Source organism: Hetaerina americana, unplaced genomic scaffold, assembly GCF_022747635.1.
Source record: "Hetaerina americana unplaced genomic scaffold, ioHetAmer1.1.p SCAF_2, whole genome shotgun sequence".
NCBI lineage: Eukaryota > Metazoa > Arthropoda > Insecta > Odonata > Calopterygidae > Hetaerina > Hetaerina americana.
Window position 1 is genome coordinate 102,081,809 of NW_027286763.1, and position 26,095 is coordinate 102,107,903.

The following is a 26,095-nucleotide window of genomic DNA, read 5'->3' on the forward strand; positions in this document are numbered from 1 at the left end:
AAATAGGAGTTCACAAACTAGAGTGGGTGGAACAGTTTATCTATCTCAGAAGTGTTTTGGACCAAAATTGTTGAAGTTGTAGGACCATAAGGAGAAGAATTGTGTTAAGCAAAGAAGTTTCCACCTGAAGGAGGTAATTGATGATAGGGATGTTGAGTAAGGATGTTAACAAAAGGCTCATCAAAACTTTGATATGAAGTGGAAACATTGTCATTGAAATAAGATAAGTGTAGATTAGAGGCTTTTGAAAAGTGAATGTGGAGAATAAGGTGTATAAGGTGAAATTTACAGAAAGGAAACCAATGAGGTGGTGTAAGGTATGATAGGGGAAGAGAAAGGATTGTTGGGAGAAATACAAAGGGGGCAGGAAAGGTGGAGCAAAAGCAAATTGATTGGCGATGTTATGTTGAAGACTGTGATGGAGGGGATAATGCAAGGCAAGCGAGAAAGGGGCAGGAATAGGATGGGCATGTGGAACGTTATGGAGGGAAGAAGTATGTGGAATTGAAGAATGGCTTATTGTTGTGTCAGATTGTGTTTTGTTTGGAGAGGCGAGGAAATGTACTGATGTAAAAGCTGTCTATCCAATCTGTACATTAACTGGTAGAAGATTAATAATAATAAGTTTGTCTTAATGAGTTTGTAGAAGTCATTCATGTTTTCCACAACGACCAGACAGTAGCACTCTCTGACTAAGAAGGAGATAAAGATAAGTTTTTCAAAGCATGATACCCTGGCAAAATAGTTCTCTAAGAACACTGAAATTACTTTCATTTGTTTTCAGTGGTTAGAGATTAACTAATGCCTAAGCAAAATTAATTTTTTACGTTCATCAAGTCAACAGCATTCCCTTGATAAGAATTATTACTGTAAATAAAGTATTGGGCTATTACCTCCATGACAAGTTTCAGGGTTGCATATCTAAATGCAACAGCATTTATTTATAACCATAATATAATGTCTTGATCAAACTCACATATTAATGAAAAATTGGCAGTTTTAAATGGAAAATTTATGGAGATGCAGCAAATTAACCAAAAAAAATGTTGGGAAGAGTTGGATAGATTTGTGGTTGACTTAATAAAGGGACTGTCAAACCTGTGCCACGTCTATAGAAATGCCTGGTTCTCCATGGGGCCTCTATAAAGGAATTAATTCTAGGCTGAGAGTTGGAATAATATTTTTTGTGTATAACAAACTTTGAATTTTAAGTGGAAAAACTGCTTTTACATTAAAAATGACTGGGTAGTGTTGATGAATAGAGGATGCATAAGGTGCAGATTTCCCATTTATTGATTAGTCCTAGAGTTTTTCCCAAGAAAATTGAATATTTTGTCTGGAATAGTACAATAATTAGAGTTTTTTATGAATAATTACCATTAGCAGCAATTCTGGTCAAAACTATTTAAGTATAAATGAAAGGATGTATATCAAGATAGTTGTTTTTGTGGTATGTGTCTGAAATAAATAGCCATTTTATGCACAATTATTTATGTTACATAGCCTGCCTGAAGAGAAGAAGTCTATTGCTGAGTTGCATCACCCTAGTACAGAAACTAAATGGTTATTATAATTTTTACATACTCTTCCAATGAAAGTAACACAGAGTGAATCCTGTATTTATTTCCTTGTCATGTTACTCCAGGAAATAGTTATAAGAATTGTAAAATTTGAAATTAAAACAGTGTGAAAATAGGATTGCTGGTTAGATTTAGATGTTATTACTGTAAAGGAAACATATGGCATGTTAACAAAAACTTTTGATACATACATGCTCATATTTATATCATACTTGCTCAAATTAGAAAATTAAAAAATACAAATGAAAGATTGATGCATAACTTTCTTGCAGCCATGTGCTCTGTGGACAGGGAAACAGATATTCAGTCTAACATTAAGGCCTAATCAAGACTGCCTTGTTAAAGCCAACCTAAAGACAAAGGGCCGGGCTTACACCACCAATGAAGAGTTTTGTACGAATGATTCATGTAAGTAGTTAATGTTAAAATTGGTCTCTATCTAGATTATCGACAATGTTGACTTGTAGTTTTAGATTGTTCTGTATGATTTTAGATATTCAGTCCATCTGTTCATTTTTTTAAGATATTCTATTCCCATACACATCATGAATTAAATATGACACCAGGTGTTGTTGTCTTCATTATTTTTGGAAATATATGAATCTGTTAAAAGTGGTATATAAATGTTAAATGATCTTTGTTTTAAAGAAATTTGTTGGAAGTTAAAAATTACTATAAATGGTGATGGCAGTTGTTTGGATAGAAGTGGTGTAGATTTTGGTTTGTACTGGATTTAATGTCAGTGACCCACTGTGTAACTTTTTTTCATATAATACTGAATAAGAACTGGAAGGTCTGGTGATCAAACACTGATCATTAGAGGGCATACTAAATATATATACCAACTCCCAACAAATGCTCAGAAGGAAAGAAATCAGACGGGACCATTCTTAATTTTCATTCATTAACAATGTGACAGGACTAATTTTTTTTATTAGCTCTGGTGGTAAAAAATGTATTCTTTCAACTCCATCTAACATGATATAATGTCCTGGGGGATCTTCACTTGCCGTTACCTGACATTCATTTTTGTCTGTAGTTAATGCATTGCTTTCATATTTTTTACATTGTCATTCTTGCTTTAATTGACATCCAATAGCAAATGCGTATAATAGAAGGTTTTTAATTGATTTCTTTTACATTCCTTATGAAATAAGGAATGTAAAAGAAATCAATTAAAAATCTCTCTTCCATCAACACAATTTTAATTTAATTACTTTCATTAAGATAATGAAATGCTATGAAATTCGGTCTATGTACTTTTTAAAGAATACAAGTTTTAAATACCTTGACTTTCTTAAAAGTTTTTAATATTATTCACAAAATCAATTGTTTTGAAAATACATTCTGCTATTCACTTGGTGATAATTCTGTGATCTTGTAAAACTATAATTTTACCCCTGTAAAAATGACTGAAAAATGGAAAAAATGTCTACTTTCTATTGCAAAAAAAATTGAATTAATCACTAAAAATGAAATTCAGTCTTGTTATTCATAATGGCAGCCACATGTATGTAAATACTTGTAAAACAGTGACGTGGTGGTAAACTTTAGGTAGGCCTAGTCTTAAAGCTTAAATCAATTCTTTTGCAGATGTAGTCATTCGCAACTCATCCCTCATAGCTGGTGCAATGGATAAATCAACCCTTGGCTCTGGTTCCAAAAGCAGTATCTACTATGTGCTACTAAGAGATTGGGGAGAAGACATATCTGCTACAGCCATGTGGAGACTTGCTCGTATGGCATCATATTTTCTCATGAATCGAGGCTTTTCTATAGGAATTGGTGATGTAACTCCTAGTTCAGGACTTCTGAAAGCAAAGAATGAGCTGTTGTCTTCAGGGTTTGTCTATTTTGTCTTTTTTTTATATTTTGCGATAAGTAATTAAATTTATTCGTATATTTTGATTATGGTAGAAAAATTTCTAATTTAATTATGGATTGCATTGAAAATTGTTTTTTTTTTAGCTTTTGACGCAATCCTAGCAATGTGATTAAAAAGTGCAAAAAAATTAATCTTACACTAATTTTCCAATGTTTTAAGGACTGATAAAGTGGCATACAATTTTACTGACCAGTTAAAGAGTAATAGGTTCCATTTTATAAGTTTGTTTATTTCCAATCAAAGTACATGTCATTAATTGGAAATAGGGCGTATATCTTTTAAAATAATAATACTTTACTGCACCAAAAATGGAACTCAATATGCATTTGTATGCATAAACCAGTTGTTCATCTAGAATCAATTAAAAGCTCTGCATATTTAGGCCAGCTTCACAGTATTTTCTTAATTAATCATTCCTTTGTAATGGATTACTGATACAAAATGATTGAATATCAATACAGATACCTCTATACATGTGACTGTCTAACCTATGGCCACACAAAATCACAAATATGGTTTAAAAAAATTAATTTTTGGATAGTGTAAAAGTTTGTCAAAAAAAGTTAGACAAAGTTGGTCACTATTTTAGATAGGTCTGTGAGACATGCAATAATTATTTTGTGCCAAAGAATTGTATGTCTGGTACAATTAAACAGGACAGGGGTGCCCTTGTATCTAAGAGTACAGTAGTTTTCCCTCTTTAGGTATGCTCTTATAAATTATGACGTTAGACCAAGTGAGTCACTGGTTACAGGCATAATTAATAATAACTAGATCGCGAGCTACTCTCTAGAGACTTAGACAATATCTCAGAATGGTGCAATAAATGGGGAATAACACTTAATATAGATAAATGCGCAGTTTTGAAATTCTGGAACAAAGGAAGCGAGGAACAGGATATAAACTACAAAATAGAGGGTTCAGTATTGACTACGGCAAATCAAGTTAAATATTTGGGGGTTGTTCTAACGCCACGCCTTTCATGGGGAGCACATATCAGGACAATATGCAGATCAGCTTTAAAGAAACTTGGCTTCATTAAACAGGTGGTGGGGAAATGTAATGAAAAAGTTAAAGAGAGGTGTTATTTTGCTCTAGTTAGACCTCATTTGGAATATGCCGCAAGTATTTGGGATCCGTGGGAGAAAATTTGGCAAAAAGAATTAGATAAAGTCCAGAGAAAATCCGCTAGATTCGTTAAAAATTGTTATGATAAGAACACAAGTGTGACAGGTCTCTTAGGGGATTTAGGCTGGGAACCACTTGAAGTGCGGAGAGAACAAGCAAGGCTTAGACTTTTAGAAAGGTTCAGAACAAATGAGTTTAACTATGACACTGAAGGAATTATAATACCTGATGATGTCGCAAGTCGGTGAAACGCGTTGTACCGTATAATAAAATCTGTGGAAAAGTACGAGTCTTTCTTTTTAGTATGGATATTAAATACTTCCACGAAGTGAAGCCTGAAACAATAGAATATATGGCCCCACACTACTTAGGTAGATCAGACCACAAAGATAAACTAGGTGCATGTGTATGTAAGATGTAGATTGAGTGTTTGCATGTGTGTGGGGTGTAAGTGTTCATGCATGAATGTATGCCATGTTTTTTTTTGTGGATATATTATTTTGTGGTAATTGCATGCGGTTTTTTTTTCTTTTCTAAATTACGGGTGGTGTCCTAACACCCCCGCCACACGCCCTTGCGGCGGCTTGCGGGGTATTAAGTAGATGTAGATAATTAGGCAGGATGGATTAATTGTGTTTTAAGTATGGAACTTTGCAACTGTTGCTTCAGAGCAAGATTATAAATGTTCCTCCTGGAGAATAGAATAAATATACCTCATTCATACTTTTAATTTAATAGGATTTGGAACAAAATATTGGGTAATATGAACATTTCACCTGAGGTGCATGCAAAATCTTTCAGTTTTTTGAACAAAAACTCCACTTCTTCAACAAAATTGTATATTTTGTTCAGTTTACATTGGCACTCGATAGATTATCAACTGTTGATATTTTAGCAAAATGTGAAATACTAAGCATATCTTCCATATAAGAAATGATCACTATCCTGGTAAGGATAAAATAAAGAGAAAATCTATCAATTTAGAAATCCAAAACAGCCACAGAGAATCCTTAGGAGGTTTGTTTATTTTGTCGGAAGACCAGGGAAAACTTCTGACACATTGTGAGGCACCAAGGCACTGTGAATCAGGAATGTTAGGAAACTCTACTCTAGTTAGCCTTTAAAGTTATGATTACCTGTTGTGATGATGATGATGAAATTTGGTTGTTTCAATAAATAATCAAAATTTGATTATTTGGTGGGTTTCAAAATCATTTACATTAATTCTTCATAATATGTGAATGAAATATGTATAAAACTTTGGTGTGTTAAATCATACCAGATGGTTAGAGTATTTTTTAATCTTCAAATCAATATTTTGTTTTCAAGTAATATCATTGCAAAACTGTTTATTTATGTTAAATATACCACTTTTTTAGTGTGTGCATAAAATTAATGGGAATGATGGGTGATGCAATGCTCTAACAGCATTGCATCACCTAGTATGTTATTGGTTAGGGTCTTGAGTTTCTACCCTCAGTTGACAAAAAAGGTCTCCTCTGTTGACGTCATCATAATTTTCAAATTGTTTGGTTCTACATGTTCACTGCAATCCTACCTGTAAGTCAAATAATGCATGCATTGTTCCATGGCGAGCTGTATGTTATCGGTACTTTTTATCTGTGTTCATCTCATTTGTTTGAGTCTCAACTACATTGTTCTCTGTGAGCAAGCATTAATCAGTGACTTCATAGTTTCCTGTTTATGGATTCCTGGAAAGACTTTCCAAAAATTCTCTGTTGTAGTTATTTATTATATTATAAAATTATATTTATTATTATAAAATATCCCTGATACAATTTAATAAAATATTTAATTTGAATTTTTATTGTACATGTGTAACAAGTCATTATTTTACTGTGTGTAGGTATGGGCAGTGTGATGAATTTATTAAACAGTTAGATAGTGGAACTCTTCAAACTCAACCTGGATGTTCTGCTGAAGAAACATTGGAAGCCCTTATTCTCAAAGAACTCTCTGTTATTCGAGATTTAGCTGGAAAATCCTGTCTGAAGGAACTTCACCATAGCAACAGTGCTCTTATTATGGCCTTGAGTGGATCAAAAGGTAATTGATTGTGGAATTACTTTTAAGTAATCAATTGATTTTTTTTGTGTGATTATTATATACTAAGTTAAGATGTGTTTTAAAATTGAAGATGTAAAGAGGGCAGTACTTTCATAGAAAAAGTTGATATAAATATAACTGACAATGGAAGTCGATGCAGTCAAAAAAATAGTGAACTGTATCATATGAACTCACATTGTGAATATTATGTTATCTCTAGTAAACCCCACCTATCCTTTGCACTCTGATTTTGAGGCCATCATGCTGAGAAATCATTTTATTAATGCCAAAAAATTTTTTTTGCAAACCAATTATAATGTTTCAAAGATGTGCTACTCAGGATACGTTTGTGTTTTTTCCTGCTAGTCATAATTAATTAAATATTTATTTAAATGAACATAAGTTTCAAGTTCATGTCTTGGTGGCTCTCTGTTTTTTTATTAAAAATAATGCAGTTCTTTCCAGGTCACTTTCTTATATCAATTATGCATTAGTGCAAAATTTCTTAATATATTTTCATCTTTTTATTTCATTTTCATGAGTTATCAATCTGAAAATTAGTTTTTGGGCAGGTCCCAAAACTATAATTATTACTCTCTCTATCACTTCATTTCATCATACCTTCTTGCACTATTATTTTCCATTACCTGCTTCTCATAGTTTATCCTTCGATTTCCTCCATAATTATGTTCCTATATTCGTGAAGGATTCTCGGGTCTTCCACCGGGTCAAGGGTTCCATATGAAACGAAACGTCGGCCAATATGGAACCCTTGACCCGGTGGAAAACCCGAGAATCCTTCACGAATCAAATACGCCGGGAAAGCACCAAATCTTATGTTCCTATATATTTCCTTCAATTATGGTCTTCTGTATCCTATCATGCCTCAGGTTGTGTCCAATCACTCTCCCTCTTCTTTTTCCTAATTAGCCTCCTTAAGTTTCTCTCTTCACCCTCTCTTTGAATTACTTCTTCATTGGTTACTCTACCTATCCATTTTATTTTCATCATTCTCCTCTAGTGCCACATTTCCATCTCTAGGAATCTTCTTTTCTCTGCTGTTCCTCTTGGCCAAGTCCCTTATCCCTCATAATGTATCTCAGAGATTCTCTTTCCTATTTATACTGCAGACAATTGCCTTAGTTTTAATCTTGTATTTACCAGCATCAATGACCTCTGACCATAAGTGTGGGGTTGTATCACTGGGGAATATCATACTAGACTCTGTTTTAATGATGCCTTTCCATTGTAATGCAATGGATGCAAAGAAAAAACTGATGCTAGCAATTCTGCAGCTGTAAATGAGGTATGGAAAATCATGCTCTAATAAAAGTGTGGTGTGCTCAATTGCTATTACTGCTATTGTTGTGAACCTTACCTTTTTGAATCACCAAACCATTTAACACAGTAGTAATGCAGACCTAATTGTTGAACCTGGATATGTTAAAAAAATATGGGAATTTGAAAACAAAATGTTGTTACAAGATTGAAATAAATGACAAACCGAAAGATTTTGAATAAATTAAGCCAGCATGACTCATGGAATATTAAAGGATTTTTGTTGAAATACTTTGAGTCCCTTTACTCTGGGAATCAGATCCTGAAAAATAAATAATAGATGTAATGAGTTCAAAGTCTAAGTTAGTTTAATAATTTCAAAATCAGTGCGTAGATAATGCCAGGTTTGTATAAAAAGTATTGGTAACCATTTTTTCTTGATGTGTGTGTGAAGTGCTGAATATAGACTGTCAGTTAAGTGTACACCTGATCACAAGCTGTATTGGCATTGATAAAATGACAGTGCACTACATTATCACTGAAAATTTGGTGGTGTGAAGGATCTGTGCTGAATTCGTCTCGAAGGTTTTGTCAGATGACCAAGAGCAGAGTCGAGTGTCTACTTGCAAAGACCATCTGCAATGGCATCGCGACGATTCCCCAAACCCCTTTCAGCCCTGACCTGGCACCAGCTGACTATTTCCTATTCCCAAAAGTGAAATCCTCCGTGAAAGAACGCCACCTTGGGATCCTAAGTGCCATCAAAGAAGCTTCCATGCGTACCCTTAAAGACCTTCCGGAGTCTAACTACCCCCAAGTCGTGGAAAAGCCTCTGATATAAGTGTGTCGATTCTTATGGGATGTACTTTGAAGAATTTAAGGCATTGTAGCAATACCTGAAATAAATCTATGGCAGATCAAAGTATAAATTGCTAAAATTCTTCATAAAAGCACCCTTAAGTATCGACGAACCAATGTCAGCGCCTCTGCCATGCATCTGATATGCTTCCTGGAAGGCATCAACAGGAATCTTGTTCAGGCACCTTGTCTTGGCCTCTTTGACATGATTCAGGGGTCCAAATGGTACTTGAAGGGGTTTTACTTGGGTGATACTCTAAGATCCATGTCTCGTCATCAGTAATCCCCTATCCTAAAAAATTCAGGTCACTTCCACTGTGGTCCAAGGCAAGACACAAGCAGTCTTTTGACAGCACCTTGGGGACCATCTTGGTACACCTTTCTCATGGCTAAATCTTCTATAAGAATGCAATGCACTGTGGTTTTCTGAATATTACACTGTTCTGCTAACATCTTGACACTTAGGGGTCAATCAGAATTGAGCATGTGTCTCACTTTTTGCACATTTTCATCATACTTTGTCACACATAGGTGAGTCACTTTCATGGATATAATCATCTGGATTAAAAGGGATTTTAGGTCTGATAAAGAATGGGAAATACAAAAGAAAAGATCAGTAAGTGAGTGATGAATAATAATTTCAATGTACAATGGATGTTCAGAAAAAAAATAAATGCAACAGTTGTTGGCTTAAGATCAAATTGCTTTTCTTGGAAAAATTTTTGGGGTAAATGTTTGATCCGAAAAGTGTAACATGATTTTTTTTTTATTATTTGGGGAATTGTAAACTAGCATAATAACAATATATGGTTACATGAGCAAATATGGTTGAATGTAAAGCTCTACATTGGTGTAAATTTTGTTTTTAGGCTGTGGAATGGGGTTGGAGTTTGTAAATTGACTGCAGAAATGGAGCCAAATGAAACTTAGGCACATATGGGTATTTCCTTGACAAAGTAAACCCATATATCAGGGTTTGTGGGATGTTAGCCTACCCAAGTTAATATAGTGCTTTCTTAAATAATCCTTTTGCGTCTGTCTTGCATTCAATCATATTAATGTTTAATGTCTCTGTACCTACATTTGGCTGAATGACTTTATATGCCCTTGCCAATGATATGTTTAATATCAATATAAATGCTCTTTTCCAGGTTCTTTCATCAATATTTCTCAAATGATAGCTTGTGTGGGTCAGCAAGCTATTAGTGGGAAACGAGTACCAAATGGTTTTGAAGACCGAGCTCTGCCTCACTTTGATAGGCATGGTAAGGATTAAATATAGTCTTTTACTTAAAATTAATATGCTCAGTCAAAGAATAATCATAATTTTGATCCAAAATTGGACCTTGATTATTGGTAAAAACCCTGAAGAGAAAAATAATTGATCCCGAAATATGCTGCAATTTGGATGGGATAACATCCCCACTATGCATACTGCTGTAGACTAATAATGTGAATAGTAAGTTAATACAGAGTCTAAAATGTACACCGAGCCAAAAAGCATGCATTATACTTCATAGATTCTGTTTTCCACGTCTCTTAGTACTCATATTCTTCAGCATTGCAATTGTTACACCTTTTTAAGTTTTCTGACAATGTAGCTCTTTTTAGCTGTCTTTGATCATTATTAACAAGTTTTCTTTAGTTTGTCCCATAAAGACCTTGATTTAAAGATGCTTGATCTCACTCATTTAGTTGTTTGCTGGCATATATTCATTTTCAAATGAGTTACCATCCATTTCTTCATATTTTTAAGTGAAATTGAGTGGCAAATATGTTATACATGTTATACTCAATGGATATTCTTCTGTCAGATTACATGTGTGAGAGAAAGAAAAGTGAGGAAGTCTTGAGAATTTCAGTGAAGATCTGCAATTGGTAGGATACAGCGTTCCAACTCAAAGTGCCATTTTTCTCACGTATGGGTTGTCAAGTTTTGTTATTTACTTAGAGAGGATGGTCAAATGACACCAATCATGGGAAGCGAAATGTGGATATGGCATGTGATAAAACTACACATCCATCCAGTGGTATCCTAATCCCTACTTGGAGTGCTTTGTGGATAGCACTTTGAGTGAGTACGCCATCCATCAGATGGGATGTTAAACTCTGGACCTTGGTGCCTTTTGTTAATGGTAGGCTAATTCTGGCACCGGCTTTCTTCTCTCCACCCTTCTTTTCCCATCCACCCCTAATGGCTCAAATGACCATAGTTGTCGGTCGCCTCACCTAAAAACTGCTGCTACTACTCCTATGGTTCTGTTAGATATAACCATAAAAAACCATAAACACAGTAATCAACCCGAAGGTCGGTTTGGTAGGTGATGGTAGAGATCACCCAGTACTAAGCCCTACATGGTGTGTGAAAATTCACACATCAGGGTAGGGGGGCCAGTTCCTTTCCCTGTGCCGGTTATGGTTTCCCAGGTCTGTTAGATATATGTACAAATATTTCGTACACTAATTCAGCTGTAAAAAACCATAGCCTGTTGATTTAGTTCAATAATTTAATAAAGTCATGGAAATTAATAACTTGTATTCATGCGTAAGGAAGATTTAGAATTTTTTAAATGGTCAAAATGAATGCTCCAGCGCTTCTAATATTTGTTTAGGACTTAATTTTCTCATCTATTTGATTTTTGGACCATCAATCCTGTTTGTGTTTTTCCTTGGATTAGTTTGAGTTCTCATACATATACTATCTGGAAAGCACTTGTTTTTAACTGAACATCCTTTAGCGGCCAATTTTTAACAGTGGGCCAAGCTATTATTTTCAAATGTCTATCTGAAAATATCAGTGATCAGCCAAAGTATCTGAATTTCAGCTATGGCTCTAATAAAATGACTTATTGTTGGCAGTGCAAAATCGAGTATATTACATTGGGATTTTGAATAACTAGAAAAGTGAGAACATTCAATATAATTCTTACTTATGTATATCATTAGCAGATGCAACAATATTCATTGCTGTATAGTGGATATTTAATAATTTTGTTAGATAAAATATTTATGTTTGAAAATTTTATTTTAGCTAAAATCCCTGCTGCTAAGGGGTTTGTTGAGAACAGCTTCTATTCTGGACTGACGCCTACTGAATTTTTTTTCCACACCATGGGAGGACGAGAAGGTCTGGTTGATACAGCTGTGAAAACAGCTGAAACTGGGTACATGCAGCGACGTTTAATTAAGGTATGTTGTACCAATTTAATGTATGACGTGTCTTATTGGCCACAATTTCTTATCTTAAGATCATTGAGTCTTAAATAAACATGGTAGTTGGTCCTTATGTTCTTAGTCATCAGGATAGACTGTTAATACAGTGTTATATGTGGTTGGTAATGATGGAGGAATTTTATCAATTTTATGGTATTTGTTTTAATTATTGATTTATTCATTGTTTGCATTTTATTGTGTAGTAATATTGAAATAATATTTAGACTATATTTTTTATTTGTACGAGCATTATACTGTACATGCTCTGGCTATGCTGTCTTCCAGATTGCATGATATAAATGGGCAATTCTGTAAATTGTATTTTTCTTCAGGCCTTAGAAGACCTTTGTGTTCAATATGATGACACTGTTCGAAATTCACTTGGAGAAGTAGTGCAGTTTGTCTATGGTGGAGATGGCTTGGATCCTGCATACATGGAAGGTAAATGTAGTAAGATTATCTGGGATTAACTTTTTTTATGTATTTTCACAGTTTCCTAGTCTTATGAATTTTTATTTTCCACCATTTAAAAAAATAAAACATTTTCAAATAATATAAATGTATCAAGCAAAATTTCAAAGACAATCTAAGCTCATATTTTGGATGTTTGATCATTAATGGCCCAACAAGGATTAATTCATGTCTCGGCCAATTCATCATTGAGAGTGACTTTTATGAGTAAACCACTCGTATCATTTGTACTAGACACGAACCAATTCTTTTATCATTATTTTATGATAATATTCTACCAAAAGCCAGACACTGGATTTATATGGAAAACACATATGGTCCTTATAGCATTCAATATTTTAAAATACTATTATCAAAAGTAAGGTCGAAGGTTGCCTTTAAATATATGTATCTAATATTAAAGGTCTCGACATTATGAATATTCATATCTTATCATGATAATGTTGCAATTCCTCTTTAAAAAATTCTTAATTCTTAAGTCTATAAAAATAAAACCAAATCAAATTTTAGTCTCTGGCTAACAGGAGGAATGGCTATTTTTTACAATAGAATAAAAGCATTATAAAAGCAGTGTAATGACTCAAAAAATCCAGTGTTTAAATCATACAATAAACATTATTGTAAAACAGAACTTATATTATCCAGGAGAAGAAGTTGTACAAGATCAGTTAAAAAAATATGAGACACTAGGAATGAATACTTGATTTTATTAGTTACCCTTTGATTGTTCTTATCATCTTCTAAATACAACCCTTGGCTGCCAAAGCAATGCTCCAAATGCTTTTTTCAACTTTTGAATGCTGCCTGGAATGCTTCTTTAGGCCTTTAAAAACAGCCTTTAAGTCTGCAGTACAATTTTGTTGAATGTCTTCAATAGTTTCAAATCAATGTCCTTTAAAAGGTGGATTTCAACATAGGAAACACGAAAACGTCTGCTGGAGCAATATCTGGAGAGTAGGGTGGCTGGGGGATTATTGGTGTGCTGTTTTTGGCCAAAACTGTAACAATCAATGATTTGTGAGCTGGTGCGATGATGTCATGATGAAAGCACCAAGATTTGTATTTCCACATTTGCGGTCTCTTCCACAACATGGCATGCCTTAACTCTCTCATGACCTCTAAATAGTGCTGCCCATTCACTGTTTGTCCTTTGGGGACGTATTCATAATGAATAATCCCTTCCCAATTGAAGAAAACAATCAACATCATCACCTTCATGTTCGATTGCAACACCCAAGGTTTTTTAGGTCGTTGGGAAGATGGCCCCTTCCACTGTGAAAACTCGGCTTTGGTTTCTATATCATAACCATAAATTCAGGTTTTGTTGCATGTAACAATTGTTTTTAAGAAGTTTTGGTTTTCGTTTGAACAATCGAGCTGTTCCTGGCGGATGTCAAGATGTTTTTGCCTCTGTTCATCCGTTGACATGGCACAACTTTGGGTGATGTGGTGCGTACCCAAAATATCTGTCAAAATGGTGAAACATGATCCAACATTAATGTTAACTTCATTTGCAATCTCCCTGACAGTTAACATATGGTTTGCACAAACTAAATCATTCACACTGTTGATGTGGGCATCATTTGCTGACATCGATTGACCTTCAAATCTCAGTTCTTCATCGGTCAAGATTTGTCCAGACTGTAAGCAGTTGTACCAATGAAAAAACTGCCCAACTCATAGATTCATTGCTGAATACCTCCTGAATCATTGCATAAGTTTCAATTACCCTTTTCCTGAAATTAAAACAAAATTAAATGCACCCATGCTGCTTCTCTAACACCTTCTTTCCCACCAACAAGAATTTGTACGGCAAGCCATGTGCAAGCTCAGACAAGAATCGCTGTTGTGTGGAGACTAGTCGAAATAGGGGCACAGGCAAGGTGGTGCTTTACTTCTCACAGATGCAACACCACACTGATTGTGATCTGTCAAGCAGTTTGCAAAAGACCAGTCTCATTTTTTTTTTACAGACCTTGAATAGCAACACTCCAATAACTCTACACATAATGAACCTAAAAGAATTTGGAATGTCATGAAGCAAGAAACAGGAAAAACTAAAACTAGCAGTAGTAAAATACCTACGATCTATTGTGATGGTACAAGGACATCAGATTTTCAAAAAATTTCAAATTTATGTGATGATTACTTAACTAAAGTACATTCTAATCAATTTCTTAACCAGTCATCCACGAATAGTTCGGCCTCTAAGATAATCACTGATTACGCCTTTTATTCCTGTCACAGAAATTGAAATTCTGAGGATTATTAATTGGCTAAAAAATACTCTTATGCATAAGAGATTGTTGAAAGAAATCGAAGGGAGGCAGGATAAGTGGATGCAAAGTATTTTGAAAGGTGTTAGAACGCTGAGGATTGAAAAAAAAGTGAAGCAAACTAGGAATGGGAAGAGAAAGAAAGGATTGGTGCAAGGATAGGCATGTTGGGTAGAATGAAAGGATGTATTAAAGAAGAGTTTGATGCAGTTTGGAGTGTCTGTTTAAGAGTCTGGTGAACATGTAAACCTTTCCTATGACTGATATAATGCATTCAATGCTTGATCAATTGCTAGCAAAATGTGAATTTTCTTTTATAAAACAAGCAGGCTAATTCAACTCATCCCCAGTTTAATCAAGTATAATTTAATTTTTAATTTTTGGTTCAACTCATTGGGGACTATCCCAATTTTTCACCCCCCCAATAAACAAGCTCTAAATTATTTTGTAAAAAAACATAATGATATAATATGTGCCATTAAAAATACATCCATGAATATGAGAAAACTTATAGAGTCAAATAGTTTGTGGAAACAAAAGCCTTGACTGGTAGTCTTTTCAGGGCAGTAAACTTAAGATTTTTAATGAAATTTTATTTTAAAAAAGTAAGGCTAAAAAAATGTTCTAACTGCTAACATTCTTCAATTTATGTTTGTATATCATAGGAAACCAGTATTAGAATGAATCTAATAAAAAGACAGCCTTGATAATCCTAAAATATGTGTAGATGTATGTGCTATGGTAATTTTTTTGAATGTGTCCATCTCAAGAACCACATCTCTAGATGATGTACCGTATCTCTGAGAGAAATGTAAAAAAATCACACGGGATAAAAAGTGGTTATCTTGGTGATTAATTTTATAGTATAGTATAATATAATAATGAAAGAAACTTTGCAAATGAGAGTTAGCTAATGAGATTAATCGAAGTTCAATTTTCTTCTCAGGAAAAGATAAACCAGTGGACTTTGTGCGTGTTTTGGAGCATGTGAAAGCAAAATCTCCGTTTGCTGATGAGGACCCACTTGATGGTGCAAGCATTCTCCATCTGGCAGAACAAATAATGAAATCTGATCAGTATAACACATGCAGCAAAGAGTTCAAGGATGAACTAATGTGAGGCATATTCCTTATCTAGCGTTGAAAAGTAATACATCCTTGGAGAGGAGCTTGAACTAATCAACATTCATGTGTGGCTTAGCACATCCAATGCAGATGGCATAGTTATATGTCTGGAGCACCATTCTATTGGAGTGAATCACATGCATGTATGCCATGGTTTTCCTGATCTTTAGTCCACTGCTAATTGGCCTGGGTTTCTCCCTCCCCATCCATTTGTGTCCCTAGCGACAGTGAAGATGAATCCTTTTTGAATGTGCTGTTCTTGTGGTTTATTCAGTTTTGTCAGATATCCTGTCAATTGTTAAGTCATTTATAGTTATCCTTTTCAGTTTGTATTAATAATGTTTTGTCTATTTTTGAATATTTAGACATGATCTGGATGATTTTTTTATTTGTTTTTGGATCACTCATGAAAACTTTTTCCTATTTTGCAATTTTTCAATCTCAGGTAACAAACAATCCCCATTTTTGGATGAGGAGTTAAAAGAAATATTTAAACTAGACAATGAGCAATTAACAACTTTATAATAGGATGGTTATTGATCAGTCATATATCTAATATTTTGTTAATAAGTATGTATCTTCAAATATTATGCAAAATACTTACAACTCTTCTTGTTTAAATTTATTTTCAGTTCTTTTGTGAAATCTTACGCTCGTTGTGTGGTGAAAGTACATCTGCAGTTTGGTCTTGATAACAAAAAAAATCTAAGCAAAGTGGAATGCCAGCTGGAAAGAATAACATTTAGCCAGTTGCTTGAGTTCTTTGACATTTGTTGTAAAAAGTTTATGCGCTCCAGAATTGAACCTGGTATGTATATGCCCTGCAGATACACATTTGTGCAGTTATTTGTGTTGGTTGATCACTGTTATCCCAATGGTGCAGTCTATTTTAACATAGTACATTATTTTATGCCCTAGTCTGTTAATTTTATTGAACTGATAATGAAGTTTAAAATTTTGACTATTCTATAGGCACAGCTGTTGGAGCATTAGCTGCACAAAGTATTGGAGAGCCTGGTACTCAGATGACATTAAAAACATTTCATTTTGCTGGAGTTGCTTCAATGAACATAACCCAGGGTGTGCCTAGGTATAAATGATTAATGATGTTGTAAATATAATTTTTTAATGATTAATATTCATAGTTAATGTGATCTAAGCTATTATAATAAAACTTTGTTTTCTTTTAAGGATTAAAGAGATCATCAATGCATCAAAAACCATCAGCACACCAATCATAACAGCCTTCCTAGAGAATGAAATTAGTGCAGAATATGCTCGAAGAGTTAAAGGAAGAATTGAAAAGACCACTCTTGGAGAGGTTAGTTTGAATTGATATCATCCCAAGGAAGCTTGTATCATAATATTTCAACACTACTTGGACGTGAAGTACAGTCCAGCTAGTTCACCGGCATTGCCTTCTCTCTTGGGTTATTTTAATAGCCCAAATACCATATTACCAAGCTTAGAATATTAAGCCAGGTGCATGATTAACCTTTAAATGAGTAACCCTTATTCTGAAGGATTGAAATTTTGAAGCATGCATCTTTAAGAAACACAGAAGGTTCTGTTGCTCCAAAAAATTGCATTTCTGAGGTTTAGAGAATTTAATTGAGGATATGTTGGTGACAGGTAATAGTAAATTGGTGATAGTAATAGTATCCATTTGAGGGCATGGCTACAAAGAGGTCAGACTGAAAATATAAGTGCTACTTGTTGTTGATCATGTCCAATACCACATAAGCAAAAATATATTTGTGCATTCAATCTAATTCTTGGATAATTCCAAAAATGATTCTAAAACAAAGTTTGTTCTTAAACATCAAAAGTCAGAAACTGTGAAGGTATCCAAAGAGAGGCAGTAATGGAAAACTAATTGTAGTAAATTGTCTGCATTTCTGATGGTGGTATACTTGAAGTGTTGTTGATGGATAGTTTTTTAAACATCTCTGGCAGTGAAGTTTTCCGGAATCCTGATGTTGATATTGATAATTTTAGCTTGTAATAAGATTTTCTGAGACATAAACCACTAAAGGGTAGTGTAGTCCATTGAGTAGAGCATTGGACTACTGACAGCAGAGTCTGAGTTCCATGTACAACATCTGGGCACCCTCAACTACACCCAAGTTGTGTCATTTTGTGGGTCCAAGATTTTCCTGAGAAACCACTGGTGGCACAGAGGAAAGAACTGCCCCTTCCTCCTACTTTAGTTAGTATATGAAAAGTGGTCATGGTGAAGAATTGAGTCAAGTAATTACTCTTCTTCAGACCACTGGCAATTTTATAGGTGAAAGGGAATTTTGCCAATACAATACTTTTAGGTTTTATTTGGGGGCAATTCTCATCGTTATTTTCAGTCTCTCGTAGCACTTTTGATGAAGTTTTTGATGCAAACATTTCCTTTCAGGGCCAAGGGAAAGTATTCTTTTTCCAATTCATGACTGTCATAATCACTGATAATTGTCACACCATGTTTGAGTATTTTTATTGCACAAACTTTTTGTTTAGGATTGTGATGAAAGATATCTAAGTTTAAGATAACTTGCATATGCATTCCATTGCTTTTCTCTGGACCAAGCCATCAAGGAGTGCTGCCTCCATTGATTCTTTGGTGAAATTTATGGCTGGATAAATGTTGTTAAGGTGGTTGTGGAAATCTGTCAAATTTTTCTTTACTTTGTTGCCAGATGATGAAATTTTAATGTATATATGGTATCCAACATGATGGTTAGTCTTTGCAAGGTTGTAAAGCAGCCTTCCTGAATTTCTCCATGCACAAGTTATTATCACCTGTGAAAGTGGAGGAGGAAACTGCTCTTCCATACATTAGATCAAAAAGTACTCTATTTTATATGAATTAGTTGTTTTTAAGACAAAAATTTGCCAACTTAGTGGCAGCCCTTCATCGGTACATTTTTGCAGACAGAGTTAGATTAAGTTTTTGAAGAGGGAGTAGATATAAAAACAGTCTACTGTCTATGTGTTCTTCAGTTACACATAACTCCTTCAGGTTGCTAATAAGTTGCACAAAGTTTATATATAATTTAGGATCTTGTTCTTCAGATTAAGTGTTGAATGTTTCTGGAAATATATTTCCTTAGGAGTAATTTAGTTTTTACGTACAGCATGTGTCTGTACTTTTCAGTAAGAAGACAGTGTATGAAGTGTAAACTGATGAATAATTATGTATTTCTTTACAGTGCCGTATTGGAAAAAGTTTAAATTGTCTAAATTTATAATGATGCTATCTGCTTCTGCAATCACTCAAATATTTTTTGTGATATTTATTTGAATCAATTAATATAGGTAATGAATGAATTTAAATTAATTCAAATATTAGTTAAAGATATACATCTTGGTAGAATGTTTGATGTAAGTGGCAAGCATGAACATGGGAGTAACTTTTAGTGAGGGTGCATTTTGTAACGGTAAAGTTAAATCGAGCATAATAGATAAGTGTTTATGTAAAATAAAAGCAAAATAATCATGCATCTTGAAACTGTTGGATTAAAATTTTTGTCTAAGTTTAAGTTAAATTATACAATTAGATTATAAGTGAATTTTTGGATAGTAGAGAATGTCTTTAAACTTCTTTGTGAGGATTTATTTTCTTTTGCAATGTCTCACATCCTGGATGCATCATCATCATTGCTTCCTAATGATGTGCCCAGCTTAAGGCCCAAAATATTTTATGGCAAAATAAACTCTCTCGATGAAACTGTAAAATAGTCTACGGATACTGCATAAAATCTTTGGGTCCATGTAATGAATAAAACCTTAGGACATCTATTAACACACATTTTCAGGATATAATATGGTGATTACTGCTTGGTTTAATTAACTCTAGTGGTATTGCTTTGTATTACCCTGTTTTCTCTTTTCATTGCATGCTTGTTGTTATCCATCCATAAATGAAGCATGTAAAAATGTTATCCAAGAACATTAGCAGATCAAAATGTTAGGCTAATACAACAAGCATTTTGTTCTTTGCTATTTTGATTAAAAGGCTTTAAAAAGTAAAGTATATTTTAAGGTTTTTCAAGTTTCAGTAATAATTTTCAGGTTTGTGAGTACTTGGAAGAGGTCTACATCCCAGATGACTGCTTTCTTGTTGTAAAACTTGATATTGATCGGATAAGACTTTTGAAATTGGAAGTAGACTGCAATTCAATAACATATAGGTGAGCCTACTTTTATTAGTATGTCATAGTAGTTCTCTGAACAATGTTTTGCATGAATCCATCATTATGAATAAATGTCCAAGTTGGGTTGGGGACGTAGCTTTGGGTGAGCGTTGGACAAATCATCAGGGAGATTTAGAATAAAATTGGAGTGGGAAGTCAGAATATTTGATGAGGATGTTTCAAGGGATGAGGGTTATGTTGGGAAAGAGTGCTATGTGGTCAATCATCCTCATAATGACTGAGTTGTCATTAAAAAGTATTTTTATTACTGAGTGATGGTTTCCCCTCAGAATTTACTGGGTCAGGAATGGTAGTAGAAGGATTGAATTAGGACTTCACTTGATTTAAGGAAACAGGTTGCAGGATTGATCCAGATGTGAAATTTTGTATTTTGGAGCTTTTTTGTGGATCTGATTGAAACATTCTGTTGAACAAATATTTATTTGACTTGAAGCCAATTTATGTCTCAGATTTTATTTTAATTTGAGCTTGAGTAATTATACAAGTAAATGGAAAATTAATATAATGAAAAGTTTAATAACAGCATAATTTCAATTTTCAAAAATTTGTATCAAGGCATGGAAAAAGTGAAAGTATGTGCATGAAATTGTTTCAGCAAATTTGGCAGACACAGTGTTATTTTCTCTTGTGCATCTCAAAAACATGGCAGGCAGTTGCTTTTAATGCATATATTTCTGTTGCTTTTGATTAGACTGTAGATTTGTGAAGCAAAGATTAAAGAATCTTTATGCCATTTAAAAAAAAGTAAAATATCTTCTCTACATGCGTAACTAACTTAAAGTATTTGGGTGTCTGTTAAAGTAATAAATCTTATCAACTTGGTGTTTTATGTATTCTACTTTTTTCCAGTATATGTACATCTAGATTAAAAGTAAAGCCAAATGATATAAAAATAGTGTCCAACACAATTTTGATCATCAGGCCATCGGCATATTCAACTCAGATGTCGTCCTACTCACTTCAGCATCTAAAGGACAATGTGCCTAATGTTGTTATCAAGGTAAATTTAAAGTTTTAACCATTATTCACTTCTTGGTTTGTTTATTACCAGTCGAGAATTGTACCGTGTGTTGCTTTAGAATGGATGCTGGATAGGTTATGTTTTCACATACATGCTGACATGCTTTTAATTATTGTGAAAGGGTCTGCCAACAGTAAGCCGTGCTGTGATACATCGTGACGACTCTGTTGGTGATGTGTCACACCATAAATTGTTTGTAGAAGGAGGCAATCTTCGTGATGTCTTAGCCACTCCAGGAGTTCTGGGAAAGAAGACGACTTCCAACAATATCTTTGACGTTGCTGCCACTCTGGGGATAGAGGCTGCCAGGTACATTCTTGTTGTTTGATCAATTCATAACATTTTGACTCTATTTTTTGTCTTCTTATGACCTCAAATGCGATACCACATTGACATTGCTGATCTCAATACTCTTTGCAATAAACAATTGTTTATTTTTTTCCAGATCTACTATCATTAATGAGATCCGATACACAATGGAGAGTCATGGTATGAATATAGATTTCCGACACTTGACACTTCTGGCAGACTTGATGACTTGCCGAGGGGAAGTTCTTGGAATCACCAGGCATGGTTTAGCAAAAATGAAGGAATCTGTTTTGATGCTTGCTTCCGTAAGTTAGATAAGAATATTTATTATTTGGTTATCATTTGTCTGAATTAAACAACAGTTTAGTAAATGAGCTTAGTGTAATAATTTATGCAAAATTTTTCTACTAAGTGGATTTATACCGATGTTCAAATTCGACTCTTAATAATACAACTGAACTTAAACCAGATGATTTGTATTGGATAAAATGGTGGGTGATGTAGGGATAAAAATGATGACACCTAATCATCATTTTTCTGATGTAAATACCATGAAGAAACAATAACATATTTTACAAAATTCACAGTTTTTCAATCCACTTGATTCAGACTTTTGACTTTCATTGTCGGCATATATTATGAGTGTTGCTAAGTTAAGTTTGGATTAACTAATTCCTTAATTTTTCCCTGCCATACAGGTTAAGTCTTTCAGAGGTTTTAATTGACAGAAGATTTTAAGTTGCATTAATGGTATTTCAAGATTTTGAGCATCAAGTTTCAGGCTTTCCCATCTGTGTTTTAAAACCACTTACAACTCCATATTCAAAACCATTTTTATATGTGTTGCACTATCATGCGTTTGGCTGGTGTTAAAGGTATAAAATGTCACTGTCCCACCGACTGAAATAAATTATGTTGTATGTTATTAGAAACAGCAATTTTGTCCTCTTTTGACACTGTGGAGGAGTTCCACCAAGTGACGCCTCATACATATTATTGTATGTGTATGACTTATTAGGCTTTTGTGAATCATTTTTTACATACTATTTTGACAAACCAAATTATTTTCATAGTTTTTCAAATTTCATGACCTCGGAAACTGCATCATGGTACACATTATCCCTTTTAATACTGATGATGTACTTCTTTTTGATAGCCTTTATATTCCAAGAAACTGTGGGACATGCCACAGCAGTAACTTTTGATGGAGTCATCCACATTATGCATTATAATTTAACAATTTCAGAGTTAAAAATCATTCACCTTGACCGGGATTTGAACCCAGATCCTTCAGTGTGCGGCCGAGGGATTTAGCCAGTTCACCTATCGAGGCATCCTCTTACCCAAATGTAAGAGGATGCCTCGATAGCTTACCTGGCTAAAGAACTTGGCTGGACATTGAGGGATCCAGGTTTGAATCCGAGTGATTTTTAACGCTTTGAAATAATTGCATTGTAACCATTATATTCCTAATCAAGGGCACATAAATGAATAATTGTCACTGGGGGGCATTTTTTAATGATATTTTAAGGCAAATAACAGATTTTTTGAATCCTTAGTACCTTTCGTTTAATAGGAAAATTCATTGTGTTGAGTATATATGTATGGGGTTTATATTCTTTGTCTTGTATGTTGATAGTTTGGAATGCACCTATTTAAAAGTGTTTGTAACCAGATAATACTTATTAATGGCGATCCAAATTATTATTATTATTAAAAATATACATGTGCTGATAGATAGTGTCAGGTGGTACACAAGTCCCAAATAATCGCAAAAGACAATAGATAAAATCAGACTTCAAAACACAAATCTCTTTAACAAAACAAGCGTATCCCCATCCCATTTACATCCATCAATCAGCAAGAAAAAAAGATAAATTAAAAAAATTAAGCTATTACATATAATACAATACACCACACATCAATCAAATATTACATATATTTCTTACATCTATTCTTAAAAGTATAGACTCTGTTAGGAAAGGGCTCGAATATTTTTTGCAGGTAAGGTGTTCCAAAGGGCAATTGTTCTATTTGGAAAGGAAACAAATTTTATGTGAGATAGTGAGGTAAAATGATTTTAAAATATTTAGTAAAACAGAAAAATTAGCTGTGGGAAATGTATTATATATCCAAAAGCCATACTGAAACAGAGCATTGATTTTTCAAATTTAAGTTATGTAGTAATGAAATTAGTCCATTTGTGATTACTTTCTTAGTGTGTACATGTATTTAGGTTTTGTGGTGAAATAATTTCCCACCATGCGACCCTTTATCTGTGTTCATTTTTAAGAGAAGTATTCTTAAAATAAAAGTGTCTTTTGAACACATTTTCCTCAAAATTGTTATCTTTATTTTTCATTTTAGTTTGAGAAAACATCTGATCACCTCTTTGATGCAGCATACTATGGTCAAAAGGATGCAATCACTGGTGTGAGTGAATCCATCATTATGGGGATACCAATGAATGTTGGTACTGGAATGATCAAACTACTTCAAAAATATCCTTTTTAATTTTATTTTCATGTGCATACAATGCCCATTTTTAATGGAGACCTCAGTTGAGTTATTTCTTTTAAGGAATGTGTTTTTGGTACATGATTTTTTAATGATATATTTATGCATGCATAATATATGTATTTTTTTCAGTTCACCATTTCCATTGATTAGTGAAAAAATGAAGATTCTGAAAATATGAAATTGTAATTTTTGCGTACATTGTTTAAAAATTGTTATTTTTAGCTCTAAAAGGCTTTTTGGAATACATATTTTAATGCCAGTAATGGGATAGGAAAAATAAGGATATTTAACTCTCCATTTTTTTCTTTTGGCTCTCCCAATGTTTGGATACTGCAAAGATATAGCTAACTCTACTGCCACTGCAAAGGCAGAATTGATGCATAAAAAGTTAGCTTTTAGCAGACTGTGTCTTATGGCAGATTTTTGGTTTTAATTTGACTGCCCCAAGAAACATTTTCATGGTTTTAAAGTAATGATTGAATTGGATTCTAAATTTTATTTCTGTATTAATTATTTCTAATTCAAAGGGCGCGTTACCTTGCAGCCCAATGAGCCAAATAAGAAAACCCATCCATTTTCTGTTCAAAATTTTTACAAAGTTTATCCTTAATGAGAATGTTCCTGTGTGACACATATTTCTATTTGCACATGGCATCCTGTGCTCGGGTACATGTGCTTTCATTTAAGCACAGATATTAATTAATATTTATGCATTTTTTTCACTTATCATGTGGCTGCTATTATCCTTAACCTAGATTTACAGCTGAGAAGACTTGCAATCCATCTTTGGCACCTTTAATTTTTGACAACCCAGAGTATCACATTCCAGCTGTAAACTGATATTGTTTTGTTTTGCATTATTAATTTATTTTAAGTCTTGTAATTTTTCAGCCATTTGGAGAAATAAGAATTTTATGGTTTATATAAATGATTTGCATTTATTTGTGTGGACTCCTGTAAATGTCATCGTAGTGATGGCAATATGAAGAACTTAATTAGCAATCGATGAAAAGATAATCTTACTATTGACAAATTCCAAAGAAACTGCGGGAGATGCCGCTACAGTAACTTTTAACGGAGTCATCCGCTAATGTGCATTTCAATGCAACAATTTCAGAGTGTAAAAGTGTGTAAAAGCCCCAAAATTTCAGAGTTTAAGAGGACGCCTCGGTAGCACAAGTCGCTAAAGCACTCGACCGGATATTGAGGGATCTGGGTTCGAATCCCAGTCAAGGCGAATGATTTTTACACTCTGAAATTGTTGCATTGAAATCTTACTATTGTTTATTGTTGTATTTGTATAAGTTATGTGGCCATTAATATTATGAAGAATGAAACAGGAAGAAGCAAAGCTATTTCATGACACCTTTTGCATTTGCTCTAATGTAAAAGAAGATAATTTATTCATGGGATGAACCCCCTTTACAATTTTATATATTATAAAATGAAATAAAATCTATTTAAATAAAACTGTTTGATAAAATAAGAGGTAATAATACATGTATGAAACTTACTTGCAATTCGGAATACAATATTTACAAGATAAAATATGCAACCAAATGAAATTATATGGTGCAGTAGTTCGTGACAAGGAAATACTGCAAATCATAATTATAGCTGTAAATGTGTGTCACAAAAATATTTACAAAGTATCTGGAAAATCTTCGTGAAAAATAGATTTATTTCAGATATTGCTAAAATTCTTCAAACCTTGAGTGTCCACACACTTTTGCCAATGGCTTTGCCATGACTTTCCACCGAAAAAGGCTCCCTGGTCAACAGATTCTGGAAGGTCCTTCAGGCTTTTTCAATAGCACTTAGGGGCCCTTTTAGGGAGGATCTCACTTTTGGGAGTAGGAATTAGCTGGTGCCAAGTTGGGACTGTAAGGGAGTTGGGGAATCATTGTGATGCTCTTTTTCATGATGTAGTGGTTACCTTGGAGCCTCAAGCACTCAAGACCTTCGGGGCAAGCAGATCTTTTGTATCTACAGATTGTTAGTGGTAATGGTGTGCTCTGTCTTCTTATCAATGCACTTCATCCACACGTCATTGGTTCTTGATGTCGACGGCCATCCTGCCTAGGGTTTGTCCTCCACACTCTGCTATCATCAAAGAGCTTGTGACACTTAAAAACTGTAGTTTGTGACGTGCTTTAATCC

General features: G+C 33.9%; 1 protein-coding gene across 2 annotated transcripts in view; it reads left to right on the top strand.

The window, feature by feature from the left end:
• The window catches only part of Polr3A (RNA polymerase III subunit A), a 33,564-nt gene extending 8,234 nt beyond the window's left edge, over nt 1-25,330 (top strand). Inside the window, exons 12-27 of one of the 2 annotated variants that reach the window (XM_071585030.1) lie at nt 1,853-1,988; nt 3,174-3,423; nt 6,461-6,660; nt 9,948-10,061; nt 11,828-11,985; nt 12,342-12,450; nt 15,703-15,871; nt 16,513-16,688; nt 16,853-16,970; nt 17,072-17,201; nt 19,943-20,061; nt 20,935-21,085; nt 21,228-21,415; nt 21,552-21,720; nt 23,783-23,916; nt 24,697-25,330. In XM_071585030.1, the coding sequence (XP_071441131.1) occupies nt 1,853-1,988; nt 3,174-3,423; nt 6,461-6,660; nt 9,948-10,061; nt 11,828-11,985; nt 12,342-12,450; nt 15,703-15,871; nt 16,513-16,688; nt 16,853-16,970; nt 17,072-17,201; nt 19,943-20,061; nt 20,935-21,085; nt 21,228-21,415; nt 21,552-21,720; nt 23,783-23,916; nt 24,697-24,775 (2,400 nt within the window). In that variant the 3' untranslated portion in view covers nt 24,776-25,330. Of the gene's footprint in view, nt 1-1,852; nt 1,989-3,173; nt 3,424-6,460; nt 6,661-9,947; nt 10,062-11,827; nt 11,986-12,341; nt 12,451-15,702; nt 15,872-16,512; nt 16,689-16,852; nt 16,971-17,071; nt 17,202-19,551; nt 19,663-19,942; nt 20,062-20,934; nt 21,086-21,227; nt 21,416-21,551; nt 21,721-23,782; nt 23,917-24,696 lie in introns of those variants that run through there. The other variant, XM_071585031.1, reaches the window with a different exon arrangement.
• The last annotated feature ends 765 nt before the right edge of the window (nt 25,331-26,095 follow it).